Source organism: Pelodiscus sinensis, chromosome 31 (genome assembly GCF_052426305.1).
Source record: "Pelodiscus sinensis isolate ZL-2025 chromosome 31, ASM5242630v1, whole genome shotgun sequence".
NCBI classification, from domain to species: domain Eukaryota; kingdom Metazoa; phylum Chordata; order Testudines; family Trionychidae; genus Pelodiscus; species Pelodiscus sinensis.
The window spans coordinates 1,532,829-1,554,742 of NC_143082.1; the positions used below are offsets into that span (position 1 = coordinate 1,532,829).

General features: G+C 66.1%; 1 protein-coding gene across 2 annotated transcripts; it reads right to left on the minus strand.

Annotated features, from left to right (window-relative positions):
• Window positions 1-1,873: 1,873 nt before the first annotated feature.
• On the minus strand, window positions 1,874-18,689 carry LOC106731581 (beta-1,3-galactosyltransferase 2-like). Of its 2 annotated transcripts, none has more exons than XM_089774811.1 (2): window positions 18,537-18,689; window positions 1,874-4,609 (listed from the first exon to the last, which is right to left on the minus strand). In XM_089774811.1, exon 2 carries the CDS (start codon window positions 4,538-4,540, stop codon window positions 3,500-3,502), a length of 1,041 nt encoding a protein of 346 aa, XP_089630937.1. In that variant the 5' UTR covers window positions 4,541-4,609; window positions 18,537-18,689; the 3' UTR covers window positions 1,874-3,499. The 2 variants fall into 2 exon arrangements, with proteins under 2 accessions (XP_089630937.1, XP_075772237.2); XM_075916122.2 differs by lacking the exon at window positions 18,537-18,689 and adding an exon at window positions 8,726-9,780.
• Between the last annotated feature and the right edge of the window lie 3,225 nt (window positions 18,690-21,914).

The following is a 21,914-nucleotide window of genomic DNA, read 5'->3' on the forward strand; positions in this document are numbered from 1 at the left end:
CGGGTCTCCATTCTGTGGGGACCTGGAGTGGGGAATGGAAGCTGCTTTCTCAGTCATGGGAGGGGGTAGCTGCTGGCATCCCGGGGCGCCTCTTGTCAGGTCCCTGCTGGAATGGAGGCTCTCCCTGTCAATCAGGCTCTGGACTGAGGCAGGACTAAAAGGCAGGAGAGCTGAGAGCGAACCGTGAGTTCGTTTTGCAGCCCACCCTCCCGCCCAACGTGCACCTGCCTCCATGCCCCCTGCCACTGGCCCACACGTGTCTGGGGCCCCGGCAAGGCTCTGCTCTGCTCCAGGGCCCCAGCTGGGTCGGATGAGTTTGTCTCCAGCCCAGCTCCCCGTTTGGAGCAGCGGGGAGCCAGGGGGCCCTGGGACCCAGCCTGCACCACTTGCTCTGTCCCTGCGCACTCGAGGACGGCAGGCCGAGCCTTCCCCGCTGCCAGCCCAGCATTGTCCTGGCCACGCCGCTGGTCTCCATGGGGAAGGGTGATGGGGTGGGGAGGGTGCTATGGCAACCAGCGGGCACCGGGGAGACGGGAAGAGGAGTTGCCTAGCAACAGAGGCAGTGCCAGGATGTTCTGAGCTAACTAGCCTCGGTGTCTGGGTGGAGGAAAGCGACAGGCCGGGCTGTCCTGGGCCGAGGAGGAATTGCCGAGCGCCTGCACGTAGCGCTGACCAGCTGGGAGCAAGGGGTGGGTGCCACAGTGGGGGGGGGGCTGGGCAGGGAGGGTTCTGGGGGCAGAAAGCACCCACTTTTCTCCTCCCCCGGAGAGGGAGGGGCTGCCAGGGCTGGAGATGATGCCTGCAGGTCAGTGAGTCTCAGCCACTTGGGCTGGATTCATTCCAGGCAGTCTGGGGGGGTGTTCCCTGTAGGAGGCCAGATCCCCTCCCTTACCCCAGGGATGCGCCGAGGGTACCAGGGCTCGGCCAGTCGGTAGCTCCGGGAGAGGCGAGCGGTGCATCACAGGGCTGGGGGGCAGGGGCCGTGACGGAGGCGATGCCCCTGGCTAGCAGCCGACTCTGCCCCCCCATGTCCTCCCGGGGGGGCTGCTGCAGGGTTCTCCGGCGGCCTCGGCACTGCCTCAGACTCCAGCCCAATGACCCAGCTGCAGGTGCCGCTTTGAACATCAGTTGCAACAAGCTCCCGGTCCCTGGCTTGTCCAGGCCCATTCGCCAGTGGGAGCTGGCAGAGCCCTGGCTCAGCTCACCTGCGAGGAGCCCTTCGCAGGTCTCTAGCTGGGCCCTCCCCAGCACAGCCGCACGGGGCTGCCATCGGCTCGCAGGGCGCCGGGTTCTCAGCAGTGTGCCTGAGCCCCTCTGGGTGCGCCGCCCGTGGTCCCCGGCTGGCTCCAGCCCCCCACCCAGCCCCTGGCCACATTCTCCTGCCTGCGGGCTCCATGTGGGCCCAGCAGCTCGGGGAGGGGTCACTCGGCCAGCCAAGGGTCGGTGTGTTTCCGCCTGGACCACCCAACCGGTGGGGTATGCGTAATGTCCAGGCCAGCTGGCCGCACGCCAGATCGTCTGTTTCAGGGACTTGCAGCGTCTGGCTTAGTAGCAAAGACCCCCAGAGGGATTCCTTCTGTGGCCCCCGCGGCAGCGGGCCCCTGACGCCTCCATGCCGGGGACTGAGCCAGCTGCTCCTCCCTGGGAAAGCTGCTAGCCACCCGCCCAGCGCCCCACCCACCCCAGCCCCCTTTGGGGTCCCCGTAGCCCGGGATGGGCTGAATTCCCCCCACACACACATGCAGGGTGTTTGGCCCCCCCCCCACCAAAGGCTTCGGAAGCCTCAGCAGCAGCGTTGGGGGGGGGGGGGGAACCGTGGCTGAAGCAGGAACCGGCCAGGAGCAGGGGCAATTGGCGAGGCAGAGGAATAATGTGCCTGGAGAGCCGGCCCCTTTATTATTAGCAGTGCGGAGAGCAGGCTTTCCATCCCAGCCCTGGCCGAAACCCAGGCGAGGGGACTCTCCCTGGGCATGGGCAACGTGCCCGCTGGGCAGCCGGGGCGGGGCATCAGGCCCTGCACGCAGCACTCGGCGGCCAGCCTGGGGGGTTATTGGCTGTGGGCCAGACCTGAGGTTAAAGTGTGTGTGTGTTGGGGGAGGTGTACAAACCAGTGTGTGTACACGGCGCGTGAAGCCATCGGCCTGCCTGCCTGTGCAGACACTGGTGTGTATGTATACGTGGGGCGGGAGCTGTAGACATTGGTGTTGGTGGGGTGTTTAGACTAGCGTGTGTGTGTGTATGCACTTTGGGAGTGTACACACTGGTGGGTGGGTGTGGACCTGTGGGTGTATACACTAATGTGTGTGCTTTGAGGGGTGTATATATTTGCATGCATGTGTGGGTGTAGTGTATACATTGGGGATGTATGCAGGTGGATGTGTGTACACTGGAGAGTAAGCAATGGCGTGTGTACTTTGGGGAGTGCACACAGGATGTGTGTGTGTGTGTGTACACACTGGATGTATAACTGGTGTGTGTGTACAGGGGTGTGTGTGTACTTTAGGGGGTGTTAACAGTGGTGGATGGGTGGATGTACTGGCGTGTGTGTACTTTAGGAGGGATGTGTGTGTGTGCATGTACACTGGGTATATAACTGGTGTGTGTGTATGTGTGTGTGCCTGTACTTTGGGGGGGTGCACACGAGGGGGTGTATACACCGGTGTGTGTGCGCTTTGGGGGGGGTGTTCACAGTGGTGGATGGGTGTATGCGGGGGTGTTTACACTGGTGTGTGTGTATACTTTGGGGGTGCACACCGGGGTGTATGTGTGTGTGTGTGTGTACACTGAGTGTATACACCGGCGTGTGTGCGCTTTGGGGGGGTGTTCACAGTGGTGGATGGGTGTATGCAGGGGTGTTTACACTGGTGTGTGTGCGCTTTGGGAAGGTGTTCACAGTGGTGGATGGGTGTATGCAGGGTGTATACACTGGCGTGTGTGTGCTTTGGGGGGGTGTTCACAGTGGTGGATGGGTGTATGCGGGGTGTATACACTGGCGTGTGTGTGCTTTGGGGGGGTGTTCACAGTGGTGGATGGGTGTATGTGCGGGGGTGTTTACACTGGTGTGTGTGTATACTTTGGGGGTGCACACCGGGGTGTATGTGTGTGTGTGTGTGTACACTGAGTGTATACACCGGCGTGTGTGCGCTTTGGGAGGGTGTTCATAGTGGTGGATGGGTGTATGCAGGGTGTATACACTGGCGTGTGTGTGCTTTGGGGGGGTGTTCACAGTGGTGGATGGGTGTATGCGGGGTGTATACACTGACGTGTGTGCACTTTGGGGTGTGTGTGTACACTGCGTGTATAACTGGTGTCTGTACTTTGGGCGGTGCTCATGGGGGGGTGTACACTGGGTGTATACACTGGCGTGTGTGTACTTCGGGGGTGCACACAAGGATGGGTATGTGTCCATTGGGTATACACGCTGGGGCGCACACCCCGGGGTGTCAGTCTGGGTGAGGCTCTATGCCGAGCCCAGCGTCCCTGCCCGAGCCCCATCCTGCTAGCTGGGGCAGGTCTTGTTCCCCGCCTGGAAGTCCGGCCAGACCCTCAGCAGGTCCGCGGGGCCGTAGTGATGCACCAGCACCAGGCGGGAGAAGCGGCACGTCTCGTACTCCAGCCAGCCGACGTTGAAGAGGCCCCAGGGGCTATTGGTCACGTTGACGCCCAGCTCGTACAAGCAGATCCCCACGAAGGCGTCCTCCATGTTGATGACCCGCAGGGTCTGGGCCACGCCGTACACCTTCCTGGCCAGGTCTCCGGAGAGCACGTAGCCTGGGCCGCCGCAGTAGGGCGGGTAGGTGTTGTTGGGGTACACCTCCCGGGGCACGTACCACTTGTAGGCTCTGCTGCGCAGCGGGCCTGTGCCCCGGTAGATGTAGCCCGTCATGTAGTCCTGCCTGGGCGGCTGCAGCAGCTGCCGGACCAGGTAGCCCAAGTTGAGGAAGACGTCGCTGTCGGCCTTCACCACGTAGCTGGCGTTGGGGCAGTGCCGGGTCACCCACTCCAGGCCCATCAGCGTCTTGAGCGTCAGGTTGTTGTAGGTGTCCAGGAAGTCCTGCTGCACGATGTCATGGTGCAGGGCGCTCTCCTCCTCCAGCAGCCGCTGCAGCGGGGCGCCGTAGCGCGGGTGGACCCCGGTCAGGAAGAGCCGCACCAGGGTGACGCCGGGCACAGAGCTCTCATTGCCCCAGGTCTGGCGGATGGCGTTGCGCACCTCGATCTCCTTGGGCTCCGTCACCACCAGCAGCACCAGGAAGGGCGCCCGCTCCCGGCACTTGTCCGGCTCGTTCAGCAGGAAGCGGTAGGGGTAGGGGTAGATCACCTGCAGCGGGTGCCTGGTGGACGCGGGCGGGCGGCTGGGCACCGCCTCGGCTTGCCACTGGAAGGCAGGGCTGCCCTGGGGCTGCTCGGTGGGGGCAGGCTCCCCCGCGAGCCCCAGCTGCAGGGGCAGGGGGCCCGGCTGTTGGACCACGACAGCCAGCAGGAAGAGGCAGGTGGAGAAGGAGACCAAGAGCAGCAGGCGCGGGGAGCTCGCCCTCATGCCGGCACAGCGGTCTGGGGACGGGCGTCTGCAGCGGGGCAGAATCGGGGCCTCCGGTCCAGCCCAGACCTAGAGAGAGGGAGGCCCAGTTGCGTTAGCGGGAGAGTGGCCAGGCGCCCTGGGGCAAGAGGCCACCTGGGCCTGTGACATTCTCCTGGCGGCGCAAGGCAGGGCCGGAGCATCTCTGGGACCGGAGACCTCCAGGTGCTGCAGGGGCCGGGGGCACGGACCGCAGTGCCCATGCGTGGCACTAGGGGGCGCTGTGCTGCAGCGAGCGGCGGGCGGGGGGAGAGCAGGGGGCGCTCTCCCCTTGCAATCAGAGCTGACCCCAAAGCCCACATATGGCACTAGGGGGCGCTGTGCTGCAGGGAGCGGGGGGCTCATAGGGGGGCTGCGCTGGGGGGGGGAGGGGTGCTCAGTGGAGGGGCACTGTGCTGCAGGGAGGGGGGGGGGGGCTCATAGGGGGGCTGCGCTGTGGGGGGCTCGGTGGAGGGGGGCTCGGTGGAGGGGCGCTGTGTTGCAGGGAGGGGGGGCTCAGGGGGGCTGCGCTGTGGGGGGCTCAGTGGAGGGGGGCTCGGTGGAGGGGCGCTGTGCTGCAGGGAGCAGGGGGTTTATAGGGGGGCTGCGCTGTGGGGGGCTCGGTGGAGGGGCGCTGTGCTGCAGGGCAGGGAGGGGGGGCTCAGGGGGGCTGCGCTGTGGGGGGCTCGGTGGAGGGGGGCTCGGTGGAGGGGCGCTGTGCTGCAGGGAGGGGGGGCTCATAGGGGGGCTGCGCTGTGGGGGGCTCGGTGGAGGGGCGCTGTGCTGCAGGGAGCAGAGGGGGGGCTCAGGGGGGCTGTGCTGTGGGGGGCTCAGTGGAGGGGGGCACTGTGCTGCAGGGAGGGGGGGCTCATAGGGGGGCTGCGCTGTGGGGGGCTCGGTGGAGGGGGGCTCGGTGGAGGGGCACTGTGCTGCAGGGAGGGGGGCTCATAGGGGGGCTGCGCTGTGGGGGGCTCGGTGGAGGGGGGCTCGGTGGAGGGGCACTGTGCTGCAGGGAGGGGGGGCTTATAGGGGGCTGTGCTGTGGGGGGCTCAGTGGAGGGGCGCTGTGTTTCAGGGAGGGGGGCTGTGCTGTGGGGGGCTCAGTGGAGGGGGGCTCGGTGGAGGGGCGCTGTGCTGCAGGGAGGGGGGGCTCATAAGGGGCGCTCTCTCTCCTCTGACCCCAGCCCCTGTAATTCTCAGTGGGTGAGGCTATAACCCCTAGGTGCCCTGGCCTCTCTCCCGGGCCGATGCTGCTCACCCTGCTGCCAGGGATGCACCTGCCTCGTTCCATTTTCCTTCCCTACAGCCCCCCAACAGTGGAAATGCCCCTGGACTCCCCACACCCGTCAGTGCAGCGTTGCTACACGGCTGCTGCTCCACCCCAGAGGCAGCTGCACGTCAGTGGCGGGTGGGCAGCGCAGTGAGCAATACCAGCATGCACTGCAGACACGCCAGGGGCTGGCAACGCTCGTGGGGGGGGGGGGGGCTGCTCTCTGGGCTGTGGGAGCCAGGGGAGCCCGAGCTGGGAGAGTGTGAGACCAGCCAGCTTCCTCCTACGGCAGCTCCACGAGTCAGTCCTGGACCCTGTGCCCTCCAGCCGCCCCGGCATCCTGGAACGCGAGCGCGCCGGGGGGGGGGGATGAAAGGGCCCTGCGCCTGCCGCGTGGCCCGGGCAGAAAGGCACAGAGCCGGCGGCACATGGGCAGCATTGTGCCTGTGCCCAGAGCAAACAGGGGTGGGGAGGGAGCCTGGCCCGAGATTAGCACCAGGGCACCGGGCCAGGTGTAAATGGCTTGGCAGGTGCGGGGTGGGGGGGCAGGTTTGCGCCTGAAGCTCATGGTCTGATTTATTTAACCCTCTGCCTCTCCAGAGCTGGTTGGGAACAACAAATGGGGAGGCTGGGGGGGAGGGGAGAGTACAGGGAGGACCCAGGATGCCTGGATTCCAGTCCCAACTCTGTGAGGGGCTGGGCGGGGTGGGGAGTGGGATCCAGGGCTCCTGGGTTCTAGCCCTATTGTGGGAGGGGAGCAGGGCCTAGTGGTTACAGCAGAGCTGGGAGCCAGGATTCCTGGGTTCTCTCCCTGCCCTGCTGTTACCAGAGAGCGGGGTCCAGGCCCTGTGCCTGGCGGGGCTGCCTCCTGACACCGGGCTCCCGGCGGACTCGTTCACCTGAGGGCAGCCCTGGCTGCGGGATGCAGAACTTCCTCCCCCACGGGGGATGCCTGGGGCAGCTGACCCCGCACAGCCCTAGCGTCTGGGCAGGGGCCAGCCGTGCCTGAGCTTGGACATCGCTTAGTGCTTGGGAGCCCTGGGATAAGTCCCTGCCCTGGGGGGTTCTGTGCCTCAGTTTCCACCCCTGTGCATTGCCCTGCCCCCCACGGGGGATTTTGGGGAGCAGCGCACTGCCGGTTTGACTCCGCTGCCCTGGCCCAGCTGGGAGGGGGAGAATCACTCCCCGATTCCCCCCTCCCCGTACTCCCTGGGCAGCTGTACTGCCGACAGGGGGAACTGAACTCGGGCCTCTGGTGCCTCGTGCATGAGCCCCACAACTTGAGTGCAAGGCCGGCGAGCTGACCTTCCCCTGCCCCGGCGGGGTGTGAGGAGGGGGCTCGGCTCAGTCAGGTAATGGGTGACTTGGATTGGAGGCCCGGGGGATGGGGACGGGGGAAGAAAGGACACCCCCCCCTCCATTTGGGGTGTTTGCACCAGCATGCTTTACCATAAATCACCTAATAACATACAGTACAATGGGGGGGGGGGCTTTGCTACCATAATACATCTAATAAATGCGACTACTAAAATGGCCCTTAGGAATTTACAAGACAAGCAGTTCACAGAACCGAGCACTGGGGAAAGGGGCCAGGGGCCCACACGGCTGGCACTGGGTTCGTCCAACGGAGGGACAGCAATGGCCAGCCGGGTCTGTTTGCCCCCCAGGATCTCCTTGGTAAGCAGCAATCAGCAGGGAGCGGAAATGCCCACAGGGCACCAGGGCCAGGCGGCTGAGTGCGACCCAGGGACCGGGGTGGGTGAGCACCTCCCTCTGCCTCACTGATCAGCGGAAAACCAAGCCAAGTGGCCCTGCTCAGCCTCCTTTGGCTCCAGCCAGAAAGTGCCTGGGAACAGGGCCAAACATCCGGCTCTGGGTCCCCAAGCCAGAGCCGGTGCTCACAAGGTGGGGGGTGGAGAGGGGAGTCATGTGAAGAGAAGGAAGAGGTGTTTTGCTCGACCTGCCCTTCATTCAGTGCCGGAACGAGCTAATTTTGCGCCTGAGGCAGGAATATACAATTGCTCCCTCTCATGTTTATACGTTCATAGTTAGTTATTTAGTAGAAAAAGGGAAAATACATACATAACAGCAATTCATTTGTTTACTGAAACTTCTGTTGTAAGAAGCCACAGTCACAGAAATATTCGCAGGGCGCTGTACTCAAAAAATGAGGTTTCCAGGATCTTTCGAAAAAGGGGTTTATTTTCAAAAGATCCCCCTCTAAACTGCTGTTTTTCTATCAAAAAGCTCCATTTTGAAAAAAAAACGCAGCTGCCATTATGCAAATGAAGCGCAGAAAATGTAAGTTCCAGCTTCATTTGCAATGTGGAAGTGTCTAATTTACATCCCTTTTTTGAGCAAAGAGATGTGGTCTAGACACAGCCGTAACCGCTGACAAAATTTCCCAGGCAGTCAAATGTTTCAAACTTAAATCTGCTGCTGCTTTTTGAAGATGTGCAGGATCCGCGAACGAATCCTGCTCCAACTCTTAAACCTAAATACAATGGTCCTTTGCCTCCGGGCCCCAGCCCCGCACACCCACTTGTGGAAGTATTGCGTCAGGCGGGAGGCCAGGTCTGCGCAGGACTCCTTAGAGTCCTCCTGGACCTTTTTCCTGTATGTCTCGGGTCAGCCCGAACTTGTGCAGCAGGGCCTGTTGGATCCATTCGTAGTCCCCCAGCTGCCGCTTCTCCAGCTGGCCGAGCACCCCTGCAGCCTCCTGATCCCTCAAGGGGTGAGCGGCTGGAGCCGGTCAGCTGGGGGGACCTGGTGCAGCTCGCAGGCTCACTCGAAAGAGTTAAGGAACCCGTCCATGTCCCCCACATCCTTACACTGGGGCAGCACGAGCTTCTCCAAGTGACCATCAGTCCCGAGACCCCTGGGCCCCTCCCCACTCACCGCAGCCAGGGCCTCTTAGCTTCTCTGCTTCCCTACGGTCCTCGCACTCCTTCTCTTCCTCCTGCGCCTCCAATTCCTTTAGCCTCGGCTCGATCTAGCACGGCCTGGCGGGCACCGTGTCTGTCTGGCAGACTCCAGCCCTCCCTCCTGCCTGAGAGCCCGAAACACTCCCGGGGGTCTGGCTGCTCCCCGCTGGGATGATCATTCACTTCCAGACGGGCAATCAGATGGGCCTTGGTCAGTCTCCCCAGGCAGGCCCCTTGCTCTGCACAGCCCCACAGCGCCTGTCTTTAGGAGTCAGGGGGAGGCCATCTCCCCACTGTTCTCCGGGGGGCAGACTCACTGGCCGATGCTGCAGCGCCCCACGACTCCCAGGAAGAACCCCTCAGCGTGCCAGGCTCCCATCCTGGAGGACACTGCTTCTCCGCGGCCACACATGGGCGAAGCTGCCTGCCCCTCCGCTTCCTGGAACCGCGTCTCTCTGCCTCCCGCACGCCGGGCTCTCGGAAGCCCCCTTCCTCCTCCTGTGTCCCGGCACTCGCTGCTGGCTGCTCCCTCCACGGGGCGCAGGGCATCCCCCGCTGTGCCCCCGACTCTGCACCCCCGCCCACAGCCAGACGTGACGCTCTGCCGGCCAGTCGAGTAGAAGGGTTATTGGTCCCCAGCGACACCGCGCAGCTTAGGAGCAACGTTAATACCGGAGCCAGGGCGGAGCCTTAGTCCTCTGGGGGGGAGGGGCTTCACCCTCTTTCTTGGTCTAAAACATTCTCACTCCCCCTAGCCCAGCCGAAACTAACTCACCCCCACCCACAGCTCCTGCTCACTTGCCCCAGGCAGCCCCGCCTCGTCTATTGGCCTCCTTCCAGGTCCGAGGTTATGTGCTGTCCCCTGGGCCTCAGGAGGTGCCAGATGGCGCACACTTCCGCAGCGAGTCACACAGCCTCCCCCTCAGCATGCAGCTAGTGCAGCCGGGCCTGGGGACACTGAGGCACGCCTCCCCGCACACACAGCGTCACTACAGCGCAGCACAGGACAGTCGGATCACATAGCACCCCAAAAGACAAACGGTGACTGCACCACCAGAGAGATCATAGGGTTACAAAAGGAGACGGCCCCCCTCACTATGGCACAGGGCCACACAAGTGAGACAAAAAACCAGCCCCTCCTAAGCCTCACTAATGTGGCTCCAACTATGCTGGTGGGGGCAGGGAACAGGGTGCTGAGGCAGAGTGCTGGTGGGTGCTGGGGCAGGGGACAGGGTGCTGGTGGGTGCTGGGGCAGGGGACAGGGTGCTGGTGGAGGGTGTCTGGACAGGGGAAGGGGACAGAGACAGCTGGAGCCAGTACCTGAGGATCCTGCAGCTATGCCCCAGGTCTGGGGGTCTCAGGAAGTACGTGCGCTGCTTCTGCCTCCCCCAAACATCCGTGCACTGCCTGAAGGGCGGGTCTGTGGTGCACCAGTGACCTCCTTGCACCGGCTGACTTCCTGTGAGTGCACAGGGGCAGAGGAGTAGGAGTCCCAGGACCGTGTGAGCTCCAAGCACTCAGGCAGCATGTGCCCTGCTTCTCGCTCCCTGCGGCAGCCATGTGCTGCCTGAGCCGTTGCAGCTCGCACGGTCCTGCGTGGAAAAGCAGCAGGAGAAGGAAGTTGCTGGCGCTCCACAGACGGCCATTTCAGGAAACACCCGACTGTCTGGGAAGATAAGACCAGCCTGCACACTTCCTGAAAGCCCAGGCTGCTCCCCTCAGCTCTGCGCCCCAGGCAAGTGCCTCACTCGCCTCCCCCTGCCTTTGCCAGCAACCACCCCTAGGAGCTGAGGGGCGGAGGAGGCCTCAGGAGGCGTCGAGTCCAACTTCCTGCTCCAAGCAGGACCAGCCTCAGGGCTCTGCGGGCCAGGACTTAAAACCCTCCAGGGCTGAGGAGTGACAGAAATGTAGCTAGAAAAAAACAGTTCCTTGCCATTTCAACCAGAAAGGGCCTTGCCTCAACGACTTGATTCCCTGCATCCTGCAGCAAAGACATTTTAACACCAGACTGGAAAGAGAATCCGCTGAACTGTCCTTCATGCTTAAATCTGACACGTTACACCTAGGTCTTAACAAGGACACTAATGACCTTACCCATTCCAAAGACAGCGTCCCCAATTATAACCTCTAATATCTTTAGCTCGCAGACATTCACCTCCCCCCATCTCCCTTCTGTTCTGCAATGTGATTTGTCCTGTCCATGTGTGTTCATTTGTTTGATTGTATCCTTTGGTATCTATGGTCCTGCCAATTTTCTTCCCCTATTTGATCTGAGGAAGTGGGTCTGGCCCACGAAAGCTCATCACCTATTAAACCATCTTGTTAGTGTTTAAAGTGCTACATGGTCCTGTTTTTTGTTTCCTCTGGGGATGGAGATTCCACCCCCTCCCTAGGGAACCCAGCCCAGGGCTCCCCCACCCGCCTAGGGAAAGAGCGTGTCCTGATCTCCAACCTAGACGCCCCCACACTGCACGCTGAGCCCATTGTGCCTTGTTCTGCATCTGCCCCCACTGAGAACAGCCTCTCCCAGCCTCTGTGGGACCCCCCTGCAGGGAGGTGAGGCTGCTCTCAGATCCCCCCTCACTCGTCCCTTCTGCAGACTGAACAAACCCAAATCCCTCAGTGTCTCCTCCTAGGTCCTGTGCTCCAGCCCCCTCAGCATTTTGGTCGCCCTCCACTGGACCCTCTCCAATGCGCCCACGTCCTTCCTGCAGTGGGGGCCAGAACTGGACACAATACTCCAGATGTGGCCTCCCCAGAGCTGAATAAAGGGGAATAATCACTTCTCTGGATCTGCTGGCAACGCTCCTCCTAATGCCCCTAATATGCCATTCGCCTTCTTGGCTACAAGGGCCCCCGTTGACTCATCTCCAGCTTCTCACCCACTGTGACCCCAGGGCCTTTTCTGCAGAACGGCTGCTTAGCCCGTCGGTCCCCAGCCTGTATCAATTCTTGGGATTCCTCCGTCCCAAGGGCAGGACTCTGCATTTGTCCTTCTTGACCCTCACCAGGTTTCTTGCTTCCTCCCCATCACTCTGGCCCCATTTTGTGACCCCCCGGGGCTCCGACCCCCTCCCGCTTGGCACAGTGAGGGGGAAGCTGGGTGTTGTGAGCCCGGCTCATGGAGTGGGATGGCCCACGGGCTGGGAAGGGCTTGTGCGCGAGGCGCTGCTGAGCTCCAGGCTGGCGTTTTCTTTCCTCCTGTCCTCGGACACACCCGCAGCAGCCTCCTCAGCTCTGGGGCGAACCTGGCAGCGCCCCGGTCAGCTGAAATTCTCTGCCTTTGAAACGGGGCCTCCGACATCTCCCGGAGCCACCTAACCGGCCCAAGTGGCCACCTGGCCGCCCGCCTGGACCACACACTTCACAGCCTCTTGGCAAACCCGCCGCTGCCCAAGGCCACGCGCCGGAGGCACCGTTGCTGCGGCGGGTCAGGTGCGAGCCTGCCCGTCGCTTTCAGCGTGAAACTCTGCCGCCTGCTTGGGGCGATGGGGCGGGGGAGGTCAGGGCCCAGCCGGGCACGGCTGCCACGTCCCGTGGGCTGCCACTCATCCGAGGGCTGGATGCGCGCCGCCGTTGGCAGCTGCCGGGCGGGATGTCGCCCCGTCCCTGGTGCATTCTGAGCAGTTGTGGCTGTCGCAGCCTGAACAAAAGGAACAGCCTGACTTGCACTGAGCAGGCCGGGGGCGCCCGCTGGAAACCAGGCCTGCTGCCCGGGAACCAGAGCTGCCAAATAATTAACGTGGGGTCCTCAGGCTGTCCAAGCCCTGCGGCCGCAGCCTGGGCGGGGGCGTGCGGTGTTACCCCTGCCAGGGGGTGCCTGGAGCCGTTCCCCTTCCACCCCCTACGCAGGGCGCAGCCACCTGTGCGCACGAGCCAAATCCGGCTCCTAGTCCCAAAACACAGCAGCTTCTTAAACTCAAACAAGACCTTCCAAGGGCAACCAAGGAGGGGCCTGGGCCTGCAAACACCAACAAACCGCGCCGGACAACGCAGCAGCAGAGCCCCGCGGAAGAAGGCTGAGTACGATGGGCCGTGATGCCGGTATTAATCACACTGCCGCCTGCCACTAGCCAACGCCAACAGGCTGGCTCCCCGGCTCTGTGGATCTGGACGCCGTTCGGCTCTCGGCTGCGGAAAGGGGCCGTGCTGGAGCCGCACTTGGGACTTGGGATGAGTTTATGGCCCTGCTGGAGCCGCACTTGGGACCTGGGATGAGTTTCTGGGCCTCAAGGAAGTTTACTCAGGCTGAGACAAGACCTGCCCTGGCTCATGCTTCCTGGTTGAGCAAGGGTGAGATGCGAGCACTCACAGTTGCTGGCTTCCCCTTCCCGCCCCCACCTGCCTGTCCGGCTGGCCCAGCAGGCTGAGCGGTGTCCAGCGCTGGCAGGGGCAGGGTGGCTGGGATCTGTGAGCGGGGGCGAGCGGTGTCCAGGGCAGGCGGGGACGCGGTGGCACCGGCGCACAGGCACTGGCCGGAGGTGCCGAGAGGCCTCAGCCAGGCACAGGGGCCGAGACGGGCTGCGGGGCGCAGACGCTGCCCTACGAGAGCAGACTCCGGAGTTTGGCTCATTCGCTTCGGCACAAGCACAGGCAGGCCCCGGCCAGCTCCCCGACAGGCGTCCGGCCATCAGAGGGGCGGCAAACGGGAGCCGCCTGCCAGGGCGCAGCGGGGCCGAGAGCTGACCTGGCCGCCAGGCGGCAGGTGGTCGGTGTCAGGCGGGGCTGGCGATGGCCCAGCTGGCAGCAACCGGCCCCCCGGCCGGAGACGGGCCCGAGCGAGGCAGAGCTCTGAGCCGCACCGAGCCCCTTTCCCCGGCGTCCGGGCTCAGGGTCTCGGCAGCGCTGGGCTCGGGGTGGAATTTTCCCAGTGCCAGAGAGGCAGGGGCTGGGGACCGGCTGGTGCTGGCTCCGGGGCTGCTTTACACAAGGACCTGCCCAGCAGGAAGAGCCTGCCCATGGAGCTGGTCCGGCAGACAAGGCAGAGCAGATCCGTGTGTGTGTGGGGGGGGTGACTAACAGAACGCGCTGACGGGAACAGGTGCAATCCCGAGACCCGAGTCAAACCCACAGGCCTCCGAGGCGCCGGCTCAGACATGCTGGGCTGCGAAGGGGCTGGCTTGGCGCTGGGGGAGCCAGGAAAGCTGCCAGCCAGCAGCCACACGCAGGCCTGCACCTGCCAGCTCGTGGCCCGGCTGCCAGGTCTGTGTTTACCCAGCGGCCAGGGGAAAAAAATCAGCCCGGAAGACAAAAGCCACCTTGGCTGGTTTTCCTGGCCCCGCCGGGGGGCCGCTGGCTGGGTGTTACCTGGGCACCGCGCTCACCAGCCGCCAGCCCTGTCCCCGGGAGCGGGGGGCTGGAACCCCCCAGCTGGGGGGCAGGGCCCCAGGGGGCGGCTGGAATGGAAGCCTGACTCCATTTCCTGCATTTCAAATGCGTTAACCCCCCCCCCCACTCGCCTTCTGTAGCTTCAGCCACAGGCTCTGTGGGGGCAGGTCTGCCCGGGCACCGGGCAGGCCGGGGGTGCTGGCTCCAGCCCCTGCTTTGATTTTAGATGGTTCCGGGGGGGTGCGAAAGCCTCCGGCTCCTTGGGCCCGTTTATTCCCCCCCGAGTACAGTAATCCCCAGGCCCGGGGGGGGAGGGGTCAGGGCGTGGGGATCGGACTCGGCTGTGCGTGTGGCTACGTCGCAAGTGGTTTCTACTGTCCTGTAGGAACCTCATGGACGTGCCTCAGTTTCCCTGGTCACTGCACCAATAGGGAGGTGGGGATGGGAAGGTGGGTGTGATGGCCTCCCCCACGCACACAGCAGCCGAGGCCCTTGGGAAGCTGAGGCGGGCGGGGGGTGGGGAGGATCAGGTGACATCTTTGGCCAGAAAACTGGACAGGGCCAAAGGCGGGGCTGTCTGTGGAGCTGGGGCGGGCTTCGGGGTGTGAGAGAGAGTCTGGCGGGCTTGAGGGCAGGGCCCGGGCTTGGGGGGCAGGGAGGGGGGCAGGGGCCTGGGAGCCAAGAGCTCCCCTGTGCCCCCTGCCGGCTGGGAGCCCCTTGGCTGGGGGGGGGCGGGGGGAGGCCCGGGCAGAGTCCAGGCACAAACCCCGGGCCAAGGACAGCCCAGGTCCGGGGAGCTCGGCTTCTCGCCCCCCGTCAGAGGCTGCCAGGTGGCCCCGAGCTAACGGTGCTGCCAGCGCGGCGCCAGGCGTGGGAAGAGGCGCGGCCGCCGGGCGGATCGCAGGGCGCTGGCTGGCGCGTCACACCCAGCAGCTCAGCTCTGATGCAACTTGGAGCAATAAAAAGCCTTTGCTAACACCGGGCCCGGCTGCCCCGGATTTCCCAAGGATGCTGCTTTGAACCCGGCGCTGCTTCCTGCTGGGAAGTGCTGGGAGGGTGGGGCTGAGCGCTCCGGGGTGAGGCGGGTTCAGGGCCGTTGCCGCCGTTGGCGCTGGGGGTAACAGGCAGGGGGGCAGCGACGGCGCCTAACGCCAGCAACACGCCGGCGCCGGGAGGGGAGGGGAGGGGGTGAAGGCGGGAGCGGGGGGGCCAGGCCCCCCAGGTTTGCAACCAGCTTCCCGGCACCCGGGGTCAGCCCCGCTGGACACCTGCCCACCCTGGCCCTGCAGGCTCCTCTGCCACCCGACCGGCAGCGAGGGGCCAGAGCCGCCAGCTGATCCGGACCCAACGGACTGGGCGTCATTGCCACGAACGGCCTCTGGCCAGTCCCTCCAGGAGAGCTGCCACCCGTCAGAGGAGGGGGTCCCGTGGCAGCGCAGGGGGCTGAGGGCCAGGACTCCGGGGTCTGCCCATGGCTCTGGGAGGAGAGTGGGGCCTAGCGGTTACAGCACAGCCAGGGTTTCCTCACCGAGCTCATTCGAACGCCTCCCCCGCACCGTGCCTTAGTTTCCCCTTCTGTAAAGGGGGTGGGGTGGGAACGAGCCTTCCTCTGCCAAGCGCTTTGAGCGCCACGGAGGGAACATGCTGGCGGCTCTCACCGCCTGCTGCCGGCTCAGGGCTGTGGATTGTCTGACGGCAGGTGCCCACCCAGGCCCAGCCCCGTGGGTCGGGGCAGCCCTTAAGGGTGGCCAATTCCCCCTGCGCAGGAGGGGCCCGCCAGGTCTGGGACTCACCCCCAAACTGACAGGCACTCGGTGACAGGGGTCTGCATCCAGGGCCGGCTCAGGGTTCTAACCACTGCACCTCCCTGCCCCCACACCTGCTCCGGGCAGCATGACTAAAAGGAGGGTGGGGAGTGTGATAATGGGACCAAAGATGAGAGGTGCAAAGACCAGGTGGGGGGGGGGAGGCAGAGCGTGTGTGCATGTATGCGTGAATGCACATGTGCTTCTGTGCGTGTGTGTGCACACGAGTGTGCGCGCGCGTGCGAGGGACTCTGCTGCTCCCAGGGGAAAGGCTTTGGCCAGGGACTTGCCCCTTTGGGGATGGGACAGGGACCCCCCGAAAGCTGGGGAATGGCTCCCCTGAAGGCCCTGATAGGCCAGGCCGGGGGGGTCAGTTCCCATCAAAGCAAGGTGCGAGATGGAGTCGGGGACCGATCCTGGTCACCCCGCCAGCCAAGCGTGTGCAGCGTCCCCAGGGGGACCAGCGTCCGCGCTGCTGGGGCTTTGGCCTCCGCACCCAGCGATTCCCCCGCCCCGACAGTGTCTCCGGGCTAAAAAGCGGAAGCTAAAAATCTGAAGGCGGCTGAAGCCTCGGCAAGAGGATTTTCTGGTTTTCCAGGCTGTGAAAGCTGATAGGCCGTCATGTCCGAAATGTGCCACCCAGGAATGTGGGGCTGGAAGGGCTGGGCTGGGACCCTGTCACAGGTGCCCGACGGGCCCTGATCTCGGGGGGGCCTGGGGGCGCCTGGCCCGATGGGCCCTGATCTCGGGGGGGCCTGGGGGCGCCTGACGGGCCCTGATCTCGGGGGGGTCCTGGCCCGATGGGCCCTGATCTCGGGGGGGTCTGGGGGCGCCCGACGGGCCCTGATCTCGGGGGGGTCTGGGGGCGCCCGACGGGCCCTGATCTCGGGGGGGTCCTGGCCCGATGGGCCCTGATCTCGGGGGGGTCTGGGGGCGCCTGACGGGCCCTGATCTCGGGGGGGTCCTGGCCCGATGGGCCCTGATCTCGGGGGGGTCCTGGCCCGACGGGCCCTGATCTCGGGGGGGTCTGGGGGCGCCCGACGGGCCCTGATCTCGGGGGGGTCTGGGGGCGCCTGACGGGCCCTGATCTCGGGGGGGTCTGGGGGCGCCCGACGGGCCCTGATCTCGGGGGGGTCTGGGGGCGCCCGACGGGCCCTGATCTCGGCTGTTGATACACAATAAAATCCCTTTTCAAAGTCCGGTTTGAAGCGGGCCGGGACCGGGAGCCCTTTGGAGGAGTCTGAAGCCGTCCAAGAAACAGCCCCGGTGAGATTCGAATGCAGCCCTGAGCGAGCCCAGCCGGCCCCTGCAGTTCCCCTAAGCCCGCTGGGGAGTCCTGCCCGGGTCTCATCAGCCCCCGCACCCGCTCCCCGGGCTCTGCAAGACCCTCCTCTTCCCCCCCCCGCAACAAATCTGCCTCCGACCCCTCCCCACATCACAACGGCCGATCAGGGCGACTCATCCCAGGTGGATTGGCCCCGGCTGGTTGGGCAGAGTCCCCTGCGTGGGCCTGACCCAGCCTGTGCTCGCGGGGGCAGCGTCAGCGCGGGAGGGACGGGGGCACCGACAGACCCCGGCAAGGGCACCCACAGACCCCATCGGGGGGGCACCCAGACCCCATCGGGGGGGCACAGACAGACCCCAGCAGGGGCACCCACAGACCCCATCGGGGGGGCACAGCCAGACCCCAGCAGGGGCACCCACAGACCCCATCGGGGGGGCACCCACAGACCCCATCGGGGGGGCACAGACAGACCCCAGCAGGGGCACCCACAGACCCCATCGGGGGGGCACCCACAGATCCCATCGGGGGGGCACAGACAGACCCCAGCAGGGGCACCCACAGACCCCATCGGGGGGGCACAGACAGACCCCATCGGGGGGGCACCCACAGATCCCATCGGGGGGGCACAGACAGACCCCAGCAGGGGCACCCACAGACCCATCGGGGGGGCACAGCCAGACCCCAGCGGGGGCACCCACAGACCCATCGGGGGGGCACCGACAGACCCCGGCGAGGGCACCCACAGACCCCATCGGGGGGGCACAGACAGACCCCAGCAGGGGCACCCACAGACCCCATCGGGGGGACACAGCCAGACCCCAGCAGGGGCACCCACAGACCCCATCGGGGGGACACAGCCAGACCCCAGCAGGGGCACCCACAGACCCATCGGGGGGACACAGCCAGACCCCAGCAGGGGCACCCACAGACCCCATCGGGGGGGCACAGCCAGACCCCAGCAGGGGCACCCACAGACCCCATCGGGGGGGCACAGCCAGACCCCAGCAGGGGCACCCACAGACCCCATCAGGGGGGCACAGACAGACCCCAGCAGGGGCACCCACAGACCCATCGGGGGGGCACAGACAGACCCCAGCGGGGGGCACCCACAGACCCATCGGGGGGGCACAGCCAGACCCCAGCGGGGGGCACCCACAGACCCATCGGGGGGGCACAGCCAGACCCCAGCAGGGGCACCCACAGACCCATCAGGGGGGCACAGCCAGACCCCAGCAGGGGCACCCACAGACCCATCGGGGGGCCGCGCTGCGCAGCGAGTCCCATTGGCTGCGATTTGACTTTCTTGCCCCCACACCAGTGAGCGGGGCCTCGGCCTCCCTTCCCCAGCATCTCCATCTCCCGCTCACCTGTGACCAGCCGCCCGGCGCCTTCCCCTCCGGAGCCGAGTGCTGGGCGTGCGGGGAGCAGCTGCGCTGAGAGTCTGAGGAGTTTCCTGCTCACACCTTCAGCGCAAACTTCCTGCTCCCGTCACACACCCAGGTGTGGGGCAGGTGGAAGCAGGGGGGTGGCACCGCACCTGCCTCGGGCTCGGAGCCAGAGGGTGGGGGAGGGCCGCTCGTCCTCCTTGACGTCAAGGCCCTGCTGCCGCCTGGGCCCAGGTACCTGGATCGGGGACCTTCCTGGGGTGGGATTGGGCCATGTCTGTCCCAGGGACCCCCCCACCTGCTGGGGCCTGATCCTGCCCCTGGGCTCCACCAACAGCCCACACGGGCCCCAGGGTGAGGGGCTGCTCCCCCCTCGCCAGCAGGGAGGTGGACGCCAGCACAGGGCTCAGGGAACTGGGCGAGGGACTTCCCTGAAGATCTGCATTGGGCCTCCAGTGGAGGGCGGGGCGGGGGGGGGGGGGAAGCTTCACCCCAGAGGCAGCTGCATTTCCTCCCTGGGTCAGCGGCCCCTTGGCTCCTTTCAGGCTGGGATCTAACGCCCCAAGCCCCTCGGCCCCCTCTGGAAACACGGCCAGAGCCCAGGCGTCCTGGATCCCACCTACCCCCCTGCTTTAACCACCAGGCACTGCTGCCTCCTCGTCCTTCCCCTCCCCCATTTCGATCCTTCTCTGCTTGCTGGGCTGCCCCAGCCAGGGAAGGTGAGGTGCGGAGGGTGACTCCTAGGGCAAGACCCCCCATGCCCGACACAGAGGGGTAGCCGGCCCCACGCAGCCTGGAGGGAATTTGGGCCAGGCTTTGCACCCTGGGCTCTCAGCCAGTGCAGCCAAGGCGCCCAGGGAGCCAATCGCAGCCCAGCTCCCCCTCCGTCCCCCGGGCAGGGCAGGCAGGTAACAGCCCCAGAGCAACCTGCATAGGGATCACCCCCTCCAGGGCTGGGTACACCGGGAACCCTCCACCAGCACCGTGATGCAGCCACCTCTGGGGCTGAGCGCGGGGGCTGGGTACACCGGGAACCCCACCCCCAGCACCGTGATGCAGCCACCTCTGGGGCTGAGCGCGGGGGCTGGGTACACCGGGAACCCCACCCCCAGCACCGTGATGCAGCCACCTCTGGGGCTGAGCGCGGGGGCTGGGTACACCGGGAACCCTCCACCAGCACCGTGATGCAGCCACCTCTGGGGCTGAGCGCGGGGGCTGGGTACACCGGGAACCCTCCACCAGCACCGTGATGCAGCCACCTCTGGAGCCAGTTACACCAGGAAACCCACTCCCCCCAGCACCACGATGCAGCCACCTCTGGGGCCAGGCGCGGGGGCTGGGTACACCGGGGTGCAGCCTCCTCTGCTGCGGGTGGGGCAGAGCTCTGTGCCTGTGAGCTGCAGCCAGGGGTGACATTTCTTACAGGTTCTGTTGTGTCACAACCCCCCCTTCCCGGGACTCAGGGCAGGTGCTCAGGCGGAGGGGGGGGATTGAGCTAGGCCAGCACCGGTAACTGGGTGTTTGTGGAGGGCACTCAGGTCGGGGGGGGGGGAGGTTCAGGGCAGGGGAGAGGAGGGTTTGGAGTCTGGGGGGAGTCCAGGGCAGAGGTCTGGGGAGGGGGTGTTCTGGGCATGGGGCGGGGGAGGGGGCTCAGGGCAGAGGTCTGGGGAGGGGGCTCAGGGCAGGGGTCTGGGGAGGGGGTGTTCTGGGCCTGGGGCGGGGGAGGGGGCTCAGGGCAGGGGTCTGGGGAGGGGGTGTTCTGGGCATGGGGCGGGGGAGGGGGCTCAGGGCAGGGGTCTGGGGAGGGGGTGTTCTGGGCATGGGGCGGGGGAGGGGGCTCAGGGCAGGGGTCTGGGGAGGGGGTGTTCTGGGCATGGGGCGGGGGAGGGGGCTCAGGGCAGGGGTCTGGGGAGGGGGCGTTCTGGGCATGGGGCGGGGGAGGGGGCTCAGGGCAGGGGTCTGGGTAGGGGGTGTTCTGGGCATGGGGCGGGGGAGGGGGCTCAGGGCAGGGGTCTGGGGAGGGGGTGTTCTGGGCATGGGGCGGGGGAGGGGGCTCAGGGCAGGGGTCTGGGGAGGGGGTGTTCTGGGCATGGAGTGGGGGAGGGGGCTCAGGGCAGGGGTCTGGGGAGGGGGTTTTCTGGGCATGGGGCGGGGGAGGGGGCTCAGCGCAGGGGTCTGGGGAGGGGGTGTTCTGGGCATGGGGCGGGGGAGGGGGCTCAGCGCAGGGGTCTGGGGAGGGGGTGTTCTGGGCCTGGGGCGGGGGAGGGGGCTCAGGGCAGGGGTCTGGGGAGGGGGTGTTCTGGGCATGGGGCGGGGGAGGGGGCTCAGCGCAGGGGTCTGGGGAGGGGGTGTTCTGGGCCTGGGGCGGGGGAGGGGGCTCAGGGCAGGGGTCTGGGGAGGGGGTGTTCTGGGCATGGAGTGGGGGAGGGGGGCTCAGGGCAGGGGTCTGGGGAGGGGGTGTTCTGGGCATGGGGTGGGGGAGGGGGCTCAGGGCAGGGGTCTGGGGAGGGGGTGTTCTGGGCATGGGGTGGGGGAGGGATGCCTGTGCAGGGCGGGGGGGTGCCACCACCGTGCTGCCCAAGCACTAGGTCCCCGACCCTGCACCCCCATCCGGCCAGTGGAGGGGAAGGTTTCTTGGGCCTCAGGGACGGGACCAGGCAGCCGATTTCCGGGGGGGGGGGGCTCCCACTCCCCTCCCCTCCTCCTACCAGCCGAAACCGACTCGCCCGCCTCCTCCCAGCCCCAGGTGCTGTGAGCTGGCCCCTGGGCTTCAGGAAGCGAGAGGCTGCAGGAGCCGCCCCAGTGAGCCACGTCCGCCCCCCCCTCTTGCAAATAGTGCTGCAGCACCTGGGGAAACTGAGGCACACCCCCACCCCCACCCCGCGTCACTGCAGAGCCGCATGGGACGCTCGGATCCCACAGAGCCCCGCGGTGCCTGCGGCCCCCGAGCGAACACGCAGCCGGCCCCCCACGGCGCCCCACCCTGCGCGAGGGCCGAGCTGCCCAAGGCCCGGGGGGGGCCAGACCCGCCCCCAGCCCGCCAGGCTCCTCCCGGGCGGCCGCAGCCAGAGCGAGAGCGGCCCCGGCGTGAACGAGCCCGGCTGAGCGGGGCCCTGGCCCGGGGGGCAGGGGCCGAACCCGGGGACCTGGCGCCGCTTGGCGTGAAGCCCGGAGCAGCCTCCTGCCGGCGGAGCGACCGGGGGGGAGGGACCCGGCGAGCCCCCGCCCTGACCCCCTCCTGCAGCCCAGCGCCCCCTGCGCCCCCCCAGTTCCCCGCAGCCCAGCGCCCCCTGCGCCCCCCCCAGTTCCCTGCAGCCCAGCGCCCCCTGCGCCCCCCCAGGACCCGCAGCCCAGCGCCCC